General features: G+C 42.8%; 3 protein-coding genes across 4 annotated transcripts; all 3 read left to right on the top strand.

The window, feature by feature from the left end:
* The first annotated feature begins 112 nt into the window (after positions 1 to 112).
* LOC142893476 (E3 ubiquitin-protein ligase TRIM39-like) lies at positions 113 to 3771 on the top strand. 2 transcript variants are annotated; one of them, XM_076034089.1, is made up of 8 exons: positions 113 to 248; positions 654 to 1226; positions 1326 to 1421; positions 1778 to 2011; positions 2110 to 2257; positions 2392 to 2418; positions 2748 to 2893; positions 3001 to 3771. In XM_076034089.1, exons 2-8 carry the CDS (start codon positions 657 to 659, stop codon positions 3421 to 3423), a joined length of 1644 nt encoding a protein of 547 aa, XP_075890204.1. In that variant the 5' UTR covers positions 113 to 248; positions 654 to 656; the 3' UTR covers positions 3424 to 3771. The 2 variants fall into 2 exon arrangements, with proteins under 2 accessions (XP_075890204.1, XP_075890205.1); XM_076034090.1 differs by having other exon boundaries at positions 144 to 270.
* Positions 3772 to 4614: 843 nt separating this feature from the next.
* rpgrip1 (RPGR interacting protein 1) lies at positions 4615 to 13795 on the top strand. The gene is made up of 30 exons (XM_076035499.1): positions 4615 to 4832; positions 5186 to 5236; positions 5365 to 5482; positions 5608 to 5813; positions 5886 to 5988; positions 6647 to 6787; positions 6872 to 6977; positions 7148 to 7171; positions 7269 to 7415; positions 7501 to 7574; positions 7680 to 7914; positions 8214 to 8234; positions 8425 to 8502; positions 8594 to 8824; positions 8909 to 9026; positions 9190 to 9353; positions 9650 to 10001; positions 10127 to 10281; positions 10414 to 10646; positions 10979 to 11094; positions 11313 to 11512; positions 11605 to 11658; positions 11769 to 11917; positions 12061 to 12139; positions 12236 to 12284; positions 12427 to 12485; positions 12617 to 12806; positions 12880 to 12964; positions 13045 to 13172; positions 13406 to 13795. The coding sequence occupies exons 1-30, from the start codon at positions 4745 to 4747 to the stop codon at positions 13648 to 13650; spliced, it is 3999 nt and encodes a 1332-aa protein (XP_075891614.1). The 5' UTR covers positions 4615 to 4744; the 3' UTR covers positions 13651 to 13795.
* A 371-nt stretch (positions 13796 to 14166) lies between these two features.
* Positions 14167 to 17896, top strand: LOC142893473 (PC-esterase domain-containing protein 1A-like). Its single transcript, XM_076034085.1, has 9 exons — positions 14167 to 14253; positions 14482 to 14560; positions 14699 to 14778; positions 14895 to 15127; positions 15214 to 15364; positions 15874 to 16126; positions 16348 to 16566; positions 16699 to 16913; positions 16964 to 17896. Exons 1-8 carry the CDS (start codon positions 14251 to 14253, stop codon positions 16911 to 16913), a joined length of 1233 nt encoding a protein of 410 aa, XP_075890200.1. The 5' UTR covers positions 14167 to 14250; the 3' UTR covers positions 16964 to 17896.
* The last annotated feature ends 18 nt before the right edge of the window (positions 17897 to 17914 follow it).

Here is a 17914-nt window from a genome sequence, read left to right as displayed (position 1 = left end):
TTTAAATTGTTGTATACACCATGACAGAAGTGTTTGGTAAAGGCGCCTGGTCTCTTATTACTCCTCCCACCACTGAAGGTGGATGAAAAGCTCTGGAGGTACAAAAGTCCAAGAGGGAGTGGTATCAGCCACACTAAGAGGACTCTGTCTCTGCGACATTACCAGCACCAGGACTTACCTCTGGCTGTCCCGTAATTTAGAATTTAATTCTAAACGACAACTGACGGCCGAGGAGCAGCAGCAGATGAGTGCGTGTCTACTTTTCTGCTTGTGCATTGTGTTTTGCTCATTAACTAAAGTATTATTCACTAACGGGTAATTAACTTCAACGGTGTAGTTTAGTAAGTGCTAATTCAATTAGAATCCTTGAAAGTTTTAAGAACTGAACTGAATTTTTCTGACATTGGAGAATCAGTTGAGGATTACAGCTCGAGAGGCAAAGTCTTTCATGACCAGTTAGACTTTGGCCAGCAAGCAGCTTGTTTAGTTAATCATTAGGATTTGTATTTCCTACCTGCACTGTGATTTGTACGTATGTATTCCAAATGGCAGCGTTACTAATACAGATGGTCAATCAATAAATTATATCCTTTGTTTTGTTCCTTCGTGTATTTATTTATTCATTATTTACTGTTTACTTTCTGCCTTTACAGGCCATGGCTTCCCGGAATGTTCTGCAGTCAGAGATGCAGTTTCAGTGCTTCCTCTGCCAAGATGTCTTCTCTGAGCCTGTCTCCATCCCCTGTGGCCACAGCTTCTGCTTCACCTGCATCACCTCACGATGGGGTGGCGGCCACGCCGTAAGCTGTCCCAAATGTCAGACGGTCTTTAAGACCCGTCCAGAACTTTGCGAAAACTCCTTTGCCAAGGAGATGTCGGAGCAGATCAGAGTGAAAAGGCAGAATGGCAAGGCACCGGTTGCAGAAAGGCTCATTTATTGTGATGTGTGCACGGGAAGACAAACAAGAGCCGTGAAATCGTGCCTTGTCTGTCTCACCTCATATTGTCCAAGTCACCTGGAGCCTCACCTCAGAGTTGCAACACTGAAAATTCACAAGCTGATTGAACCGGTGGCAACTCTGGAGGCGCGGATTTGTAAAAGGCACCAGCGGCTCCTGGAGCTGTACTGTAGAAATGACCACAGGTGTGTCTGTGTGCTCTGCACAGAGAGTGAGCACATGGGTCACGACACCATTCCAGTGGAGCGAGTGAGTCAGGAGAAAAAGGTGATCCAAATCTCTCCAGTGTTATTTCCTCTTTTCTGTAAAGACATTGGTCACCAATCAAATCTGGTTATAGTTACTGATTCTTGGACTTCATTTCAGGCTCAGATGAAAATAATCCAGGCTGATGTTCATCAGATGATCCAGGAGAGACTCCAGAAAGTACGAGAGATCAAACACTCTGTTGAGCTCAGCAAAGTGAGTTGGACACAGAACACCAAATTCTAAGTGCAAGATGGAAAATCGACCAATAGCATCTTCAAATAAAAAGGGTTTCCACACTTTTCTCACACTGTGAGCAGAAATGCCTACAGAAATACTGATCTAGAATCCTATAATGTAGTTACATAGTCAGGCAGGTAGTACTCCATATGTCTACATATATATACATTTGACAAATACACAAGTAAGTACACTTTCAAGGCAAATATCCAGAGGTTTCAGTGGTGTATCCAATCAACTCATCCAGAGCAATGGGGTCATGTGGCGTAGAAACAAAATGTCAGTTGCAGTCTTGTGGAAAAGAAACAGTGAATTCTTTTTTTCCCATTTAGAAAAATTCAAAGAGGGATATTGCAGAGAGTATGGAGGTCTTCTCCACGCTAATCCATTCGATGGAGAAAAAGCAGGTGGAGGTGGTGGAGATGATTGAGAGGAAGCAGGAGGCAGCGGAGCTGAGGGCGGAGAGGCTCATCTCAGAACTGCAGCTGGAAGTCACTGAGCTGGACAGCAGAAGAAGCGAGATGGAGCAGCTTTTGAGCACAGAGGACCACCTCCACCTTTTGCAGGTCAGGAGTCAATAGTGACTTTAGGGGGCAGGGAGTCTTTGTTGGTTTAAATACATTCTTCACTCCTCATGCATTTTGTTTGGTTTGGTTTTTTTCAGAGGTTTCCTGCATTTAGTTCTCTTTCATTTGCAAGATCCTGCTCTGACATAGTTGTCCATTCAGAAACTTGCCTGGGGAATTTAAGGGGGGCCGTGGCCAATGTAAAACAACAGCTGCAGTCGTACTGGAAGGAGCTTTCAGCACACGGTCAGACTCGTGCCCACATTTTTTTTTTCACTAAAAAGCAACGTTTATCTGAAATTTACATCACAATATGAATTTAAACATTTATGTTAATTGCTTTGTTTGTGATCCTAATGCATGTCCATATTATCCGGCAGAGCATAAACGGATGCAGCAGTATGCAGGTACAGTTGGATGGAGTTGATCTTTGTTTTGTTTTGTTTTGTTTGTTTTTTAATTTTTCAGTATCTTCATTAATTATTAGTGATTAGCCAAGCTTAATCTCACCAACTAGATTTGTCTTGAGGCATTTCGCATTTATTTCTCATCATATAAAAATCATATAAAAACAATTCTCATAATCAAAAATCCCATAAGTCCCATCTCTCATGAAATTGAGTACTGTAAATCCATTCACATTGTACATGTATCCATCAATCAGTTCCACAAAGACAAAGGAAAGGTTTTGAAAAAGAAAATAAGTTGTTCTGTTGTCAATGTCATTTTCCGACAGTTGATGTGCAGATGGATCCCAGGACAGCCAACCCTTGGTTGGTTTTATCTGATGATGGCAAGCAGGTTTGGGATGGAGATGTACAACAGAACCTGGTGGACTCAGCCGAGCGTTTTGACATCGCACCATGTGTCCTTGCCACCAAGGTAAATATGAATTTGGTCTGAAAATGTTTCCACCAATAGTGTTTTTTGTTTGTTTGTGTGTATGTACAACCCCCCTCCTGACAGCAGTCCCTTTTTTTGCTGCACAGGGTTTCACCACAGGGCGGCACTACTGGGAGGTGGACGTGGGAGACAAAACAGCGTGGGATGTGGGTGTGGCTCGACAGTCAGTGAGCAGAAAGGGAGTGGTCACGCTGACTCCAGAGGATGGCTATTGGACCATCTGTTTGAGGAGGGGCAGTCAGTACCGGGCGTGTGCAAGGCAGGCAGAGCTGCTGCATCTCCTCCAGAGGCCCCGGATTGTGGGTGTGTTCTTCGACTATGAAGATGGGACAGTGTCTTTCTTTGATGCAGAGACTCATGCCCACATGTATTCTTATACAAAATTTCCATTCACCGAGGCCATCTTTCCGTTTTTCAACCCGGACATAACTAACAGTGAGAGCAACAAATCACCACTTGTCATCCGCGCTCTCTGCGAGGACAGAGATTTAGATGGCATCACAATATAATGGGGCATTTAGTATCTGATTTTCAATGCAAGTTATGTTTTTTGGATAGCAGTCATGAGTGACCAATCGTTTAATTAAAAGCCCAACCAGATTTTTATTCTCAGAGGAGCTTAGTCAATCAGACTTAATTTTATCTTTAATTCATTATCGAAATTATAGAAAAATTATAAATATTGTGCAATAGTATTTATATTTCTAACTTACTTTTCTCTTTTCTGACATGTATATTAAACAGTGAACTATTAGTTGAAGAAAGCATCATGAATATCTTTACACATGTCAACGTGTCAACAGTGTCTCTTTTCTGAATCTCCCTTTTCTTAATAAATATAATTTGTTCTTACCTAACTTCTTACTCCCCTTTTACTTCCACACTGGTGCGTTCTTACACAATAAGAACTGAGCTTTATCCCCTCAGTGATGATATTTCAAAGCATTTACAGGCACCCCATCTAAATAGTGCTAAGTGAGGACTGCTAATCAGATCAGCAGGCTCTAGGATTAGCTGCAAAACAGATGGGGCGCTGAAAGCGTCTTGCAAAGAGGCTTTATTCACAAATATTGTATGCTAAAAGGTTGGCCACTGAAAAGTGCAAGAACGCAAACTCAACCATCATTCATCTTTAAAGCAAAACAAACAAATAAATTGAATAAATATGACAGAAAAGCTGCCAATATCAAGACAACCAAAATTGCTTGGAGAAGAGAGGAGGAAGAAGGATAGAAAGAGATTAAACCTGACATCCAAGCTCAGGGGGCGGAGACACACAAGAAGAGAGGCAACAGTTTACTCTGAACACCTGATAGGTCCACTTCATTCCTCACAAGAAAAAGGAGTGGTTGGCGTGCCAACAAGCAGGGTAAGTCAATATCTCACTGGAATTGTTTTCAAACTCGTTCTTCTTTAAGGAGGTTAAGTTCACAATAGGCAGTTTGAACACAGTATATTATTAACAGTCGTGCCATTCAGACCATCAGTTGTATGACTCTCCTCGAGTTGCATGTTCTAACATTTGCTATTAAAGGTGCGCAGTTGGGGCAGGCTGTCAAACTGTTTTTGACTGTTTTGCTTTTTCCTTTTTTGGCAACAACAGTATTTATAAAGCACATAATAATACAATCTTGTTGTATTCAAGTAATTTGGCATGAAATTATTATTGTTTTGCAGCACATTGAGGAAAATGTTTGTTTCCATTTGGCAACTGCATGCCTTCCCCAGCTGAAGGTGGAGTGGTGCTTCAGTGTGAGATGCTAATATGACAAGCTAATCAGTGACAAGGACCAGAGATTTCTGATTGACCAAGTCAGAGCTGGAGGATTGATGTCGCCAGTGGTCGATGAGACGGCTGACGATCTTCCAGTCAGAGATGTGGGCCTGATGAGGGGAGGGCTGATGCCCACCATTCCAGGTTTGTGTGTGTACATATTCATTGTGCTTTGAGTAGAGAAAGAAAAAAGCTCATAAGGAGCTTGATAAATATGGCCTTTGATTAACTCCGAGGCTTAAAAGGTCCAATATTTGACCTATTTTCAGATCTTCATTTTCATCCCATACACCAGTGAAACAACTTTGCATGATTATCATCCCCAAAACAATCCACATTTTAAGAAAATAACATGTAAGCCTATTTTACAAGCATTTTTTGATATGCGGAAGTTAATGACAGGCTTAAGTCACATATTATTGGCATAAAACATTTGACAAAATTAATTTCACATGAATGGGACCTTTAAGAATGCTCTTCCGCTGATATAATTCCAGATACGCTACGTGATGTGAAACCATGGAAGAAGCACCTCACAAAGCCCAAAGGTGAAAACATGTTCCAAAATGTGTCATTTTAGATTTCAATCATTGCATCCAGAAATCGAGAAACAAAGCTTGGAAACGTACCCTGTCTTGTTTTTACATTAACAATAGCCTCGTGATCATCTTGACAGATCCTCAGCGCTTCTTCCGGTTCCCCAGAGAGCACCTGGAGGACCTGTGTGTCAGGCTACAAGAGGAGAACAGTACACTGAGACAGCATACACGAACACAAGAGCAGAGGCTCCGCAGGTAATTTGTGCACATGGACGGGGAAACGCTGGGGCTACATCTTAAAATGCAACCTTTCTGTTCAATTCTGCGATTTAATTGGAAAACATCCTCCCATGGGGGTCAACCTGTCCTCCTCACAACAGGATGTCTACCAAGCTCATACATCTCCGTCAAACCAATCCAAGCTCCACTGCTGTGAAGGACAGGGACATGGAGGACACCATACAAGAGCTTGAAACGCGTGTGGCCAAGCTTGAGTGCCAGAAAGAGGCGCTACAGAACAAACTCAGCATGGCCAAGCAGCACATTATGGATCTCGGGGGCTGCACACCATACAGGATTGGTAAAGGTGCGTGAAGGTATTTGAATCAAAGTCAGCACCACAACTTCCCTCCATCTCTGATATTCCTCTTTCTGTTAGGAAGAACCATGGAAGCTGAGGGCGGGGTCAGAAGGGCAACTCAGACTGCACCACCTCACTTCAGATCAGTGTTGGAGGACACCAGAATGGAAATGGAGAGGCTGTGAGTGTGTGATTGTTCCTCAAACAGATCTAAGAGACCAAAGAGACCAGAAAAGTGATGTGATATATAAAAATTCAAAGGTCTCCATGTACAGTATTCATTCATTCATGGAGGGGCGACTGTAGCTCAGGAGGTAGAGCAGGTTCTCCATCGACCAAAAGGTTGGCGGTCCAAATCCTGCTCCATCCCAGTCTGTAGTTGTGTCCTTGGGCAAGACACTGAACCCTAAATTGCTCCAAATGGGGCTGGCAGCACCTTGCATGGCAGCAGCCACCCATTGGTGTAGGTCATAATGAGAGGCCTTTGTAAAGTGCTTCAGGGTGCTGGAAAGCGCTATATAAGTGCTGTCCATTTACCATTATTCACTTCACCAATATTTTCTCACAGTAATCTGTACTTATATCCTGTAAATGAACTTGCCAGATATGAGAGGAGTTTGTTTTCATGCTTGTTATGTTGTAATGTTACAAAGACCCTCTTAGGCCAGATGCTCTTTCACCCTCCTGGTCAAAATATGCTTAGCTGCTTCACTTCGGCCCAGATCAAAGTTAGAGGTCTAGAAAATATCTTTGCATTGTCTTGTTTGACATTGTATATATTGTATATACATACAAGATACCCTTTGGTCCTCCTTAACCTACCTCCCTCCTCCCCACAGCAGGTCCAGTGTGACAGAGCAGGTGAGGGTTGCCGAGCTGGAGCTGACTGCCACTGCACTGAGAGACACTCTGAGAGAGAAAGAAAAGGAGATTGAGGGAACCATGAAAGAGATCAGGAAGCAACATGCCGACAGACTCAGGTGGCTACAGATTTATCCAAAGATGCTGCTGCGACTGCAATGAACGTTAAAATACACGATAAGTCATGTCTATTTCTCCGTCAGGTCCTCCATCAGGGAGAATGTTGACCTGATCCGTCTACAAAAGCAGCTTTCAGAGAAGAGCACTGCCCTGAGAGTCATGGAGGAGAAATTTAACAATCTTCAAGAGGTTATGTGTCCTTTACTGTCTTCAGAGCATCTCTTTCATTTAAATCCTTTTTAGGGATGTATCAATATCAAAATCTCACAGTGCCCAAAATACCTCACAGTATAATAATACTTTTTAGTACCCAGCTTTAAAGCTTGTCCTTCCCCCACTCTGTCATTTTTTTCTGTCAGGCTTATGAGCATCAGCTGGAGGAGGTACAGTACATTTCTCATTATACTCTTATTTTTTAGCGAGTTTCCTAAACAAGACTTCCTCACTTCCTTTGGAAAACCTTTTCTTTGTCATGTGCAGAGTCAGCAGCCCCTGAGGGAGAGTCAGGAAGCTCTGCTGAAGAAGGTAGAGGAGCTGACAGAGCAGCTGAAGCAGCAGAGAGAACGAGCTCTGGCAGTGGAGGGTCAGCTTACCACCTCCACACTGTCACTCCAAACACAGGACAAGGTCTCCGTCTGTGCCCCCATTCTCCAATTCAGACCATGGTTGTTGTATCGTCCTTGTCTTATTATAGTCTTGTTTTTTATTTCAGTTACACGAGAGGATTGCCGACCTGGAGGAAGAGAGGGATTTAATAAAAGACAACTACAACACTTTACTAGAAAAGTAAGAGGTCCAAGTCGTATCGCAAGTAAAATAGAATATATGAGATGAGTCAGACTTCAGGCCTCTAAACAATAAAACACCATCTACCTTTTTTCTGTCTCCTAGAACTTTATCCGTGCAGTGCAAACGAGACAGTCCAGTTGACAAACATAAAGAAGTGTCGCAGAGGAAAGAGGCGCATGACGATACCAGTGGCAGGGTGGACATCATGATGCTGGAGGGGAGGCTTCAGGAGGAAATGGGGGAGAGGCGCAGACTGGAGCTGGAGCTGGAGAAACTTCAACGAGGGACAGTGACACTGGAGGAGCAGGGCGAGCGAGAAAGAGGTAGGAGGCTCAGTGTGCTGCCGCCGGAAGCTGTCCGCTGCAGCCTGGGCTTGGTTGATGAGGACAGACTGTCCAACAATCAAGTGTTTCTTAGAAATGATTTTGCTCTCTTGTTTATATTCCACAATATGCAAAATTTGCCAGGAAATATTTTGTCCTTGTCCATAAAAAAGAGAAGCGTCCATCCTTCAATATTAAGGGTGCTGATACGTCTTCTACCTCATGGACATCACCCCCAGCCAAGTGCTGCTCCACACGCTGTGCACTGTCATGTAGGAGCTTTAGGTTTAGCAACTTCCAAAAATGTGGAAAGTCTTTAGCAAGAAACACAAACGTGGTGCTTTGTGGAATTCTGTTAGCAGAGGATACAGTTATACAGATATACAGCTATAGTTTTTAAGAATGTATTTTTTCTCTCTTTTGTTGTTTTATTTTCAATAATTAATCATGAATGACTGCTCCACTGGACTTTGGGATTGAAAAATAAAAATCTGAAAATGTGACCTTCAATGTAAACAGATAAGGAGCATCTGGAACGAGAGGTTCTCCGGTACAAACATCAGGTTTCTGCTCTTCAGGAGAGACTGGACTCTGTCACCAAGGTCAGAGGTTTGCAAACTAAACCAGACAGGTCTTTCACATTCGCCTGATGTTTGAATAAACTTTATACATTCTCACATCACTGTCCTCCAGGAGTTTGACATGAGTGTGGAGGAGCTCAGCGAGACTCTAGTGCAGATTAAGACATTTAGAATGCAGCAGGAGAGCAGGATGGGGCTCCCTTTCCTCTCAGACGATGTGAAGGTGGGGGACCCTCCTCAGGAGCTGGCAACTATGCAGGCCTCCCATGCAGAGACTGTGCTGGAATTACGCAAAACCACACACCTTCTACTGGTGGAGCATCAAATCTGTAAAGACCTGCAGGTGCATATCACAAACGCGCCAGTCAGAAAGAAAATCCACTGTTTTTGTAGTTTAACCTAAACTTAATTTGTCTTGCCTTCCAAGGAAGAGTTGAACACCGTCAAGCAAAGGACCGAGAGGGAGAAGGAGGAGAACAGGAAGAGGATGGCAGAGAAAGACAGGATTTTGTCAAAAAGAGCCCTTCAGATCAACACTCTACAAGGTAGGAACAACAGCTGCTATTTCTAAACAAGTCAACTGTTGATTCATGTGCAGGTGACGATGCTTCAGCTTGTTTGGTACACAAAAAAGCAGAGTGAAGAGCTGCAAAAGTGAAAAACTCAGTATTAAAGTGATTTTTGTTTTTTGTTGTTTTACCTCAAAAGCTCAGCTAAAAGAGTTGGCATACAACCCTCGGAATTACAAACGCACCATGCCCATACAGTACACGTGGCCAGCTGGAGACCAGGAGGTGATGCAAGACGATGATTCTGATCTGCCGTTTTCTCAGCTGAGGGCTGGGGAGTCACTTCTAGAGATCCACATTAAGGTGAGAAAACATCACAACCCTCTTCATCAAAAATACTGATTGTTTTTTTTTTTAAGACAAACAGGAGAGGTAAGATTTTTAAATACCCAACATGTCTCACAGTCAACTGCAGTCTGCCTCAGAGGCGTCATCTGCACTGCAGGTGAAAGTTGAAACATGTCAGGTATTTAAAAATCTTACCTCCTCGCTTTGTCTCAACAGAAGAACCAGTAATATAGTTCAAGTTTTTGAGTTTTTGTTTGTTTTGTCGAGCTAAATGCATGGTGATCAATCTTTGCTTCATTTTGCACCTCAAGGGCGCCACCTTCACGCCAGCAGGCCTCCGCATTATGGGCAGCATCCAACCAGAGGCAGGAAGGGAACAAAGTGGAGACATTGTGACCTTCTGCACCTACAGCCTCTTGGACTTTGAGGTGCACTCCACCCCACTGGTGTCAGGCAGCCAGCCCAGCTACAGCTTCACATCCCGATACGCCGTGACAGCCCGAGATCTGGGCAAGTTAGGAGGTCAGGGGTTAAGGGTCAGAGCGGAGCTCCACCAGGCATTAGGAGGGGTCCGCTTTGTCACGCATGGAAGTGGGCTGATTCCCCTGGCAGGTGCTGTGGAAAAGAGAGGGGAACACGTCACTGGATGCGTAAATATCTCTGGTGAGTGATCCAGCAGACAGTCTATATAGTGTGATTACTTCTTTATCTTCTTTGAATCAAAAACTAAACAGAGAGACAACGAGACAAAGCATAATGGGTGTTGTACTCTCTAATCTTCTTCCAAGGATCCGAGGGAGAAATAGTCGGCATTCTGGATTTTTGGGTGCGCTTGTTTCACCCTGCCGAGCCAGTAGACAGTGTTGTTGAGAGAGGAGCAGCCACACACAGACAAAGAAGTCCTGGACACGTCTCACTTGGCTGGCAAGACACTTGCCATGAGGTAATTTTTTTTGTTTTGTTTTAATTTTTAAAATATACTATACTACTATACAAGAGATTATGTTCAAGCTGGCAAAACTCCTGAAAATCATTTCTATTCTACATCAGCAGCTTGATCCATTTCTCTCCTCAGGACCTACATGACTATGGTGGGGGTGTCCCCAATGAGCTGGTTATCATGCTAGAGCGGTGTATGGGCCTCAGCACTCGTTGGCCTGGCCTGTATCCAGACGCCTACTTGACATACAGACTGTATGACCTCCAGCCTCATGTCTCTCAAGTAACCCAATGCAACGCTGACCCCGTGTTCAACGACATTACCAGCTTCCCTCTGGCGGTAACAGCTGATGTCCTGCAATATCTGAGGTGAAAAAAACTGTCTGGATTTTGCCTTTACATATGTATATAAATATATTTGTGTGTTTGTGTGTGTGTGCGTGTGTATGTGTGTGTGTGTGTGTGTGTGTGTGTGTGTGTGTGAGCAAATACACATACTGAATATATGCATACACACACAGACAGATATATAACTACTGTAAATACTGTATATGTGTGTGTACACGTAGATTGATAGACAGATAGCTCTTAAATCTAGAACCAAACTAATGTATGCTCATTTAAAATAATCTTCAATTTTCAGTAATTAAAAATGACTTTTTTGGCTAATGAAAACATTGTTTTCCACACATCACGCTCAGATCAAGCAGCTTATGGGTGTACGTGTATGATGACAGTGATGACCAGGTGCCACCTGTCTATCTTGCTAAAACCCCAGTTCCACTGCGATCTCTGGCAACAGGCCGAGAAATACGAGGTAAGAGAAAAGTGGAAATTTACCAAGGGATTATTAGAAGAATTATGTATTTCAATAAAATAACATTTGAAAGTAATTTAGTGTGTATGACATATTTCCTTTCCAACAGTCACAATACTGTTTAGGCTGATATTCAGATCAATCAAATGTTGTTCCCTCTGCAATTTTCAATTGGTATTGTACTATAAACACCCAAATGAATTCTTCACTCCCGCCAGGTGACTATGTGCTGCGGGACCCAGCAGGCGGACCTCGAGGCATGGCCAGGGTCATGATTAGGTGGAAGTACCCGTTCCACCCATCAGTGGGTACACTGGTGGACCATCAGGACGCTGTGATGGAAAGCAGTGATCGGATGGACAGGAGGAGAGAGAAGGCTGAAGAGTCACAGCAGCCTATAGCCAAGCCCAGAATCAAGGTATTCTGACTTGATATTGTACCACATGGGACCTGTAATGTGAGAAATGTGATACTAAAGATTCTTTCTTTGCTTCTCTGTGACCACCACAGACACAACTATTTGAAAGACCAGCAAAAACAGTTCAAAAAGAGACAAAATCTGAGGTGAGTACGTTTTAAAAAGACTGTAAATGAAGTGAGAAAACAACACAAAGCTTTTCATGATCATTTAAGGTGGAAGCCCTAATTATTAATAATGAATTTCTGTTTTAAAGGCTTCTGTTTCTAAGAAAAGTTCACGCACAAGTCGCCTGTCATCAGGGGGAAGGAAATCTACCAAAACCTTGCATGACTCCTACCAGTACACATCAAATCTCACGCCTGATTCAAGACTGATCTCATCCTCACATCTACCGTCAAGGAAGTAAGCAGGATTCAGACATGACATGATGTGTTACAATGTTACTTCAGCCTTTGGTATTTCAGAACTTTTACCTTGATAGCAAACATATACAGTTTATGGGATGAATAAATATAGACTAATGTATCTTTATCTAATGTTTAAAGGGCATCAGAGGAAACTTCTTCACGCAAATCAGTCACCACGCTGTCGAGAAAAAGCTCTGCAGGTGATACCAGCATGCAGGTAAGTCACCACACAAGCAAGAGTGAAAACAAGAAAACAGAAGAAAACCAAGAATACCAAAGTACCAAGCACTGGTTTGCCATTTTATTGCCTCAGGTGGTGGATCAGCTGTCATCCAATGAAGAAGAGGACAGGAGTCACAGTGGTAACATAATCATGCTCATTCACATCTTATATTCTGCATCTAAAGACTCACTCTGATAGTTTCAAAGCAAGATATGCAGAATTAATGTTTCATTGTCATGATCATCCCTATTTTAATGCTTCCTCTTTGAACAATTCTCCAGAGTCGAGTTCTTCCCAGAGTGACATTGTCATCATTCCTCCAAAGCGACCAACGAGGAAGGTATAAACATTCTTGTGCCACGTTTGAAATCAAATTGTGATCTCAGTCTGGTGTCTTTCATTTTTCAATGAGTCAGTGGGAGAATAAATAGATGAAGGTGCACAAGCTCAACAAACTCTGTTTTCCGTCAGGGAAACAAGATGAGAGTCGAGATTCTGTCCCTGACATTTGAGCCGTCCTCACATGTGGCTTTGGACAAGTCGGTGCAGCGGGTTTACGTCGAATACAGACTCCTCGGCGTCCCAATTGAGACAACTGAAACACCCATGTCCCTACGCAAACCCACAAAGGGGGAGGAGATTCACTACAACTTCACACGAGGTGCGAAGTGGTTGAGCTTTGAGATTGTCCCCAACAAGGCTGTTTCTAAACCACAGGGCTTTGTCTCCTCTAGTGATTTATGTTGATGGCTCCCACTCGGCTCCACTCAGACAGTATCTTCACACCATGCTGGAGGGCAGTGACCCCAACCACGGCAGGTAGGGCCATCTTACAATCATAATATTAGTGAGGAACTTCTGGAGTGTAAATTTAAGCTGCATGTCTTTGTGTTCCAAAGGTTAAAGTTCACAGTTGTCAGCGAGCCGATGGACGATGAGGATGAGTGTGTGGATGTTGGAAATGCTTATCTGGACTTGCAGGAGCTGCTACTAACTGGAAATGATGTTATTGAACAGCGAATTGATAGTAGGTGTTGCACTTAATTATGTTTTTGTTTTGTTTTTTCATTGAGGCATTGGGTTGCCAAAGTAATAGGAAATAATTTATTTTATTTAAGGAAATTATCAACATTACTGTTCTGATTATTTAGAACATGACTATTAGAAAACCTTGTTGTAGCAACAACTAAATTGATAAATGTATTTTCCACATTTTTATTTCAAATCCTAACTGCCCCATTCTTCTCTCTCCTCTTGCAGTTGCGAGTGTGGATGATGACAAGGAGATCATTGGAAACTTGAAAGTGTCTTTAGAAGCAGCCAGAGCCCTCGATGTGATATACAAGGAGTTTCATCAGGGTGGCACAACCCAGAAAGAGGGAGAGACCGATGAGGAAAAGGAAGCTGAAGAGGAGAATGGTGAAGAGGATGAGCAAGAGCAAGAGAGGAACAGCAATCAGTTACAGCTGATAGATTACGTCAATGACAGCAGTGACTTCGACTGACATCCGCAGAGATGTGTTCTTGACCATTGTGAAAAGCAGTAAAATAAAACATCTTGCAGTATTTTTTTTTTTGATGTATATGCTGTTATACTGAAACATTTCTGATCTTCATAAAAGTGTAATAAAGATTTCTTGCGCAACTTCACTGGCACGTGGATGGTATAAAGCAGTGCTTCTCAATGACTTTCTGTTATGCCTCGTTGCTCATATGTCCGATTTCATTTGAGGGCCCTAAACGCTGCAGCACTGTGTCGTTTCGTTCAGTGAGTGAAAGCGCTTCAACTGTTCACTGAACTTCTTATTAATCGGTTCGCATCAGTTCAAGTGACGCCAGTCGAGTCCACCCTGCTTCAATTTCGACGAGGCGAACACCAGGAAACAAATAATAAACTAAACAACATATGCAGCCTTTTTTTTTTTTTAACTGCCAGGAAAAAACAGGTGTTGGAAACGGGTGGAAATCTGTCGCCGGAAGTTCAGACTGCGAGGCGCCATTTGCATTTCCAAGTGATTTTGAGTTTTGGCACCAACGTCCAGCTGAACGTTGGTGATAGCTTTGTCGGTATTTGATGAAAAGACCGCTTGTCTCCAGATCCAACGATGGTAAGTACATTTTCGATTCCCTCGAAATTTAAATCCCCCCACCCCCCAGTTTTAGAATAACGTGGTATGTTATTCTATGTTAATCCATATTCACAGACAAAAGTGCATTTCTTCTCCGTGAATTCTATCTTAAAGCTTGAGATGCTTTTCTGTTTAGCAGCCTGATGTCAACTCGCTAGTTCGGCAAGTTTTGTGTGTTATTCATTTTGGAGTGTTTGTGTACCACAGGAGACAATAAGGATCGTCAGCCACCAGCAGGCCGTGCAGCTGCTCCATAATAAGTTTGTGGTTGTGCTTGGAGGCTCCGGTAAGCAACTTTTATTTTATTTATTCATTTATTTATTTATTTATTTATTTAATTTTTTAAACGCTCTCTGGCATGGCATGGCGTGGCATCTGTCCGTTATTATCCTGGGTCAAGTTTAACAGAATCTGTTGTCCCCAGTTCAGCGATCAATCTATAAAGACATTGTGCTGCTGCTCCAGAAGGAGGAATATCTCTCCATTAAACAACTGAAAACCAAAGTAAGCAACTGTTCACTAGTAACCAGTTTACATTCTGATGCAGGTGATCACATTATTTCATTTTATCTTTGTCTCAGTCAAACCCACACCTGAAACTATTCATTTCTCTTCATCAGGGGGAGATGAGTTTTCAGCAGGACTGCCTGGTGGAGGGTGGGTCATTCAATCCCATGAATAATGGGACTGGGTACCGGGAGGTTCGCCAATATCAGTCCGACCATCATCTGGTCAGATTCTATTTTCTAACCAAGGTATATTCAAGCTATTTGCAGAGTGTCTTAAATGACTTCCGCAGTGGCTTGAAGCCAGATGTCCTCATCGTCAACTCCTGTGTTTGGGACATTTCCAGGTGTGCCCATCCGGACACTCATTTTTCTAGGGATCCATATGTTACTCTAAATTTGAAAACATGCTGTTTCTGCCTGGGTCTTGTAGATACAACTCAGATTGGTCAACCGAGTACAAAGCGAACCTCCATCGGTTCTTTGAGGAGTTGAGGGAAGTTCTGCCGGAGGAATCGCTAATAATATGGAACCTCACCATGCCTCTTGGACAGAACATCAGAGGTGGCTTCCTGGTACCAGAGGTTAGAAGGTTTTCCAAATCAAATACAAAAAAAGAGTACTGTCTGAGCCTTTGTCTCAATTGAACCAGCCAGCAACAGACAGTATTGGAAGTGCAAAACCAATCTGCTGCCAGCCATGGTTTGCCACTACATGTCAGCTATTTCTGATATGACAGCTATATCTGCAGCATCCACGCTACTATCTTTACCAACAGCTAGACTTGAGAGCCAAGACTACCTTACTCACTGTATAACAGAGACGGTCTTGCCTGCAGGGCAGTGACCCATTTATCATCAGAGGCTTCTAAGCGCAACTAGCAGCACTTGTTTCTTGATTTTATTTTTCACAACTAAAAGGGTGCTGATTTGTTATTCAATATGATAAACTGACAAAAATACTTTCATAATTTTAATATTGAAATTTAATCAAATTTAGTTACATGCAATTTCCCCATACCAGTTATTTATTTAGAATGTGATGGAATATATCCTGTCCAGACCTCTTGTTCTTTCTCCTGTATTGACCTCAGATTGAACACAAGGCTCCTCAGCTTCGTCAGGACGTGATCAAGGCTAATTTTCTCAGTGGGACTCTGGCCGACTCAGTTGGGGTGGATGTTTTGGACCTCCACTATCATTTCCGCCACTCCTTGCAGCATTGCAGCAATGATGGGATTCACTGGAATGCCCTGGCCCATCGTTGCATGACGTCCCTGTTGTTGGAACACGCTGCGCAAGCTTGGGGAGTGGCCATGCCCTGTCCAGTGACAGTGAGGACTGGGGGTGAGTAACGAAGTCTATATAAATCTTTTCTTTTACCTCTTAACTATTTTGTTGCTTAAGATAAATTGCCAGGTTTTACATGAGCTTATTTTAATTTTTCTTTCCAGCAAATTCTATGTCCCACTTTTTGGCCGTGTGAGCTAATTACGTGGAAAATATCCCATTTAATATTGCACAATAATGTCATGCAGTCTGGATTTTTCTCCTTGTCAATTCTACAGAGAGTAGAGCATTGAACAGAACTTGGAAAGGATTCAGCAAGGAGTTCACTGAGGAGTCCCTCTCCTCGGAATATTTGAGCTTTGAGGAGAGTGCTCCTCAGCCACTTCGTTGTAAGGCCGGCAGAGACAGAAGGCAGTGGTCTTCTGTCTCTGCCACGCCTAAGCATGTAAGGAGATGGAAACACGGACCTCCTTCCAATAGAAATTCTAGGTTTGCAGGTAATACACTCAACTCAGGCGCCACAGTTAAAATCTTTTCACTGATCTGTTTGATCTGTATTTTGGAGTAGCACAATGAAGATATGATTGTTGATGCACCATGTTGATGCTTTTGTTCTTCATGTTTTGCAGATTTTAACTTCATGCCTCCCAACTACTATGGTCCTGACTACCGCTGGGATTACCACCACCACCACCACCACCATCATCATCATCATCATCATTATTATCATCATCTTCATCATCATCATCAACAACAATATGTGATGAGAAACCGTTTGAGCAGAAACCACTATGCACCATATCCACACCAATTCAGTCAGTACAAACATAACCGGCAGTACTGAGTTTTGCAATGATGGAAATTGCTTGCATTTTTTGTTGGCAAGTACAAAAGATACAACGGGTACTTATTATGCACCGCTCACTTTTTGAAAATGATGCGGCTAATTTTGGACATATGCATTGCTGGAGTGATGACAAAAGAGCACCTCCATATTCATCTGGACTTCCTTGCTATGCTAAAAGTTGTGCATCAGCAGAGAAATTTTAATGCTGAATTTTATTGGCGTTATAGTGTTGAATACTCGATGGAGTTTCCCGAGAATATTGAAAAGCAAAAGGGATAGGGAATGGTGAAATTAAGTTGAAACAGGAAAAAGTTTGTCTTGGTCGTGGACCAGTGCCTTGAGGTTGTCCACTTGTTCCTGTCGAAGGGCTGCACGGAATGGTGATACGGCCTCCGAACAGCGTTCCTCCCCATTCCGAGAATGGTGCATTTCAATAAATGAATATTCAAATGTTATGTAATGTGCATCACAGGGCAAGTATGACATTTCCTCTGTGACGGTTACATCAATGTCCTGACTGATAATCAAATGTTCCTCCTTTTTTTTTTTTTTTTTTTAGTTGGTATTGTACTGCAAAGCTAAAAACATCTGGAACAACCCATTTGAATTCTTCACTCCGGCCAGTTGACCGTGTTGCACGATCCATCTGGCGGAGTTTGATGCATGTTCAGGATTATAATTATGTGTAAGTACCCACTCCACCCATCAGTGGGTACGCTGGTGGACCCTCAGGACACTGAAGAGAATCAGTGATTGCATGGACAGGACAGTGAGACTGGAGAGATTGGCACTGGACAAAAACAAGATGGTCATGGGGTGGTTTCAAAAAGTGCTGTTAACTCCTGCCAGGAGAGGACGTCTCTGACTGACCAGATGATCTTTGCATCATCACGAAGGTTCTGATTTCCAAAGTTGTGTAATTTAGCAGACCCTATGTGAAAAGTTGTCAAATAAAGCTTCTTAATGTTTGTACTGTTAAACTGAGCGATTTCTTAACT

This window comes from Nelusetta ayraudi, unplaced genomic scaffold (genome assembly GCF_046127955.1).
Source record: "Nelusetta ayraudi isolate G7.1 ecotype Tasmania unplaced genomic scaffold, CSIRO-AGI_Nayr_v1 ptg000042l, whole genome shotgun sequence".
Classification (NCBI taxonomy): Eukaryota; Metazoa; Chordata; class Actinopteri; order Tetraodontiformes; family Monacanthidae; genus Nelusetta; species Nelusetta ayraudi.
Note: the sequence above shows the minus strand (reverse complement) of the source record. Positions and strands in the feature narration are given on the sequence as shown.

Bases quoted from the DNA above. Each gene is read 5' to 3' on its own strand.
- rpgrip1 (XM_076035499.1), top strand. From the start codon at position 4,745: ATGTCGCCAGTGGTCGATGAGACGGCTGACGATCTTCCAGTCAGAGAT. The intron at 8,235-8,424 runs GTGGTGCTTTGT...TAAACAGATAAG, and splicing joins CTTTAGCAAGAAACACAAAC to GAGCATCTGGAACGAGAGGT. The intron at 10,647-10,978 runs GTGAAAAAAACT...CATCACGCTCAG, and splicing joins GATGTCCTGCAATATCTGAG to ATCAAGCAGCTTATGGGTGT.
- LOC142893476 (XM_076034089.1), top strand. From the start codon at position 657: ATGGCTTCCCGGAATGTTCTGCAGTCAGAGATGCAGTTTCAGTGCTTC. The intron at 2,258-2,391 runs GTCAGACTCGTG...ATTATCCGGCAG, and splicing joins GAAGGAGCTTTCAGCACACG to AGCATAAACGGATGCAGCAG. The intron at 2,419-2,747 runs GTACAGTTGGAT...ATTTTCCGACAG, and splicing joins ACGGATGCAGCAGTATGCAG to TTGATGTGCAGATGGATCCC.
- LOC142893473 (XM_076034085.1), top strand. The intron at 14,561-14,698 runs GTAAGCAACTTT...TGTTGTCCCCAG, and splicing joins GGTTGTGCTTGGAGGCTCCG to TTCAGCGATCAATCTATAAA. The intron at 15,365-15,873 runs GTTAGAAGGTTT...TATTGACCTCAG, and splicing joins GTGGCTTCCTGGTACCAGAG to ATTGAACACAAGGCTCCTCA.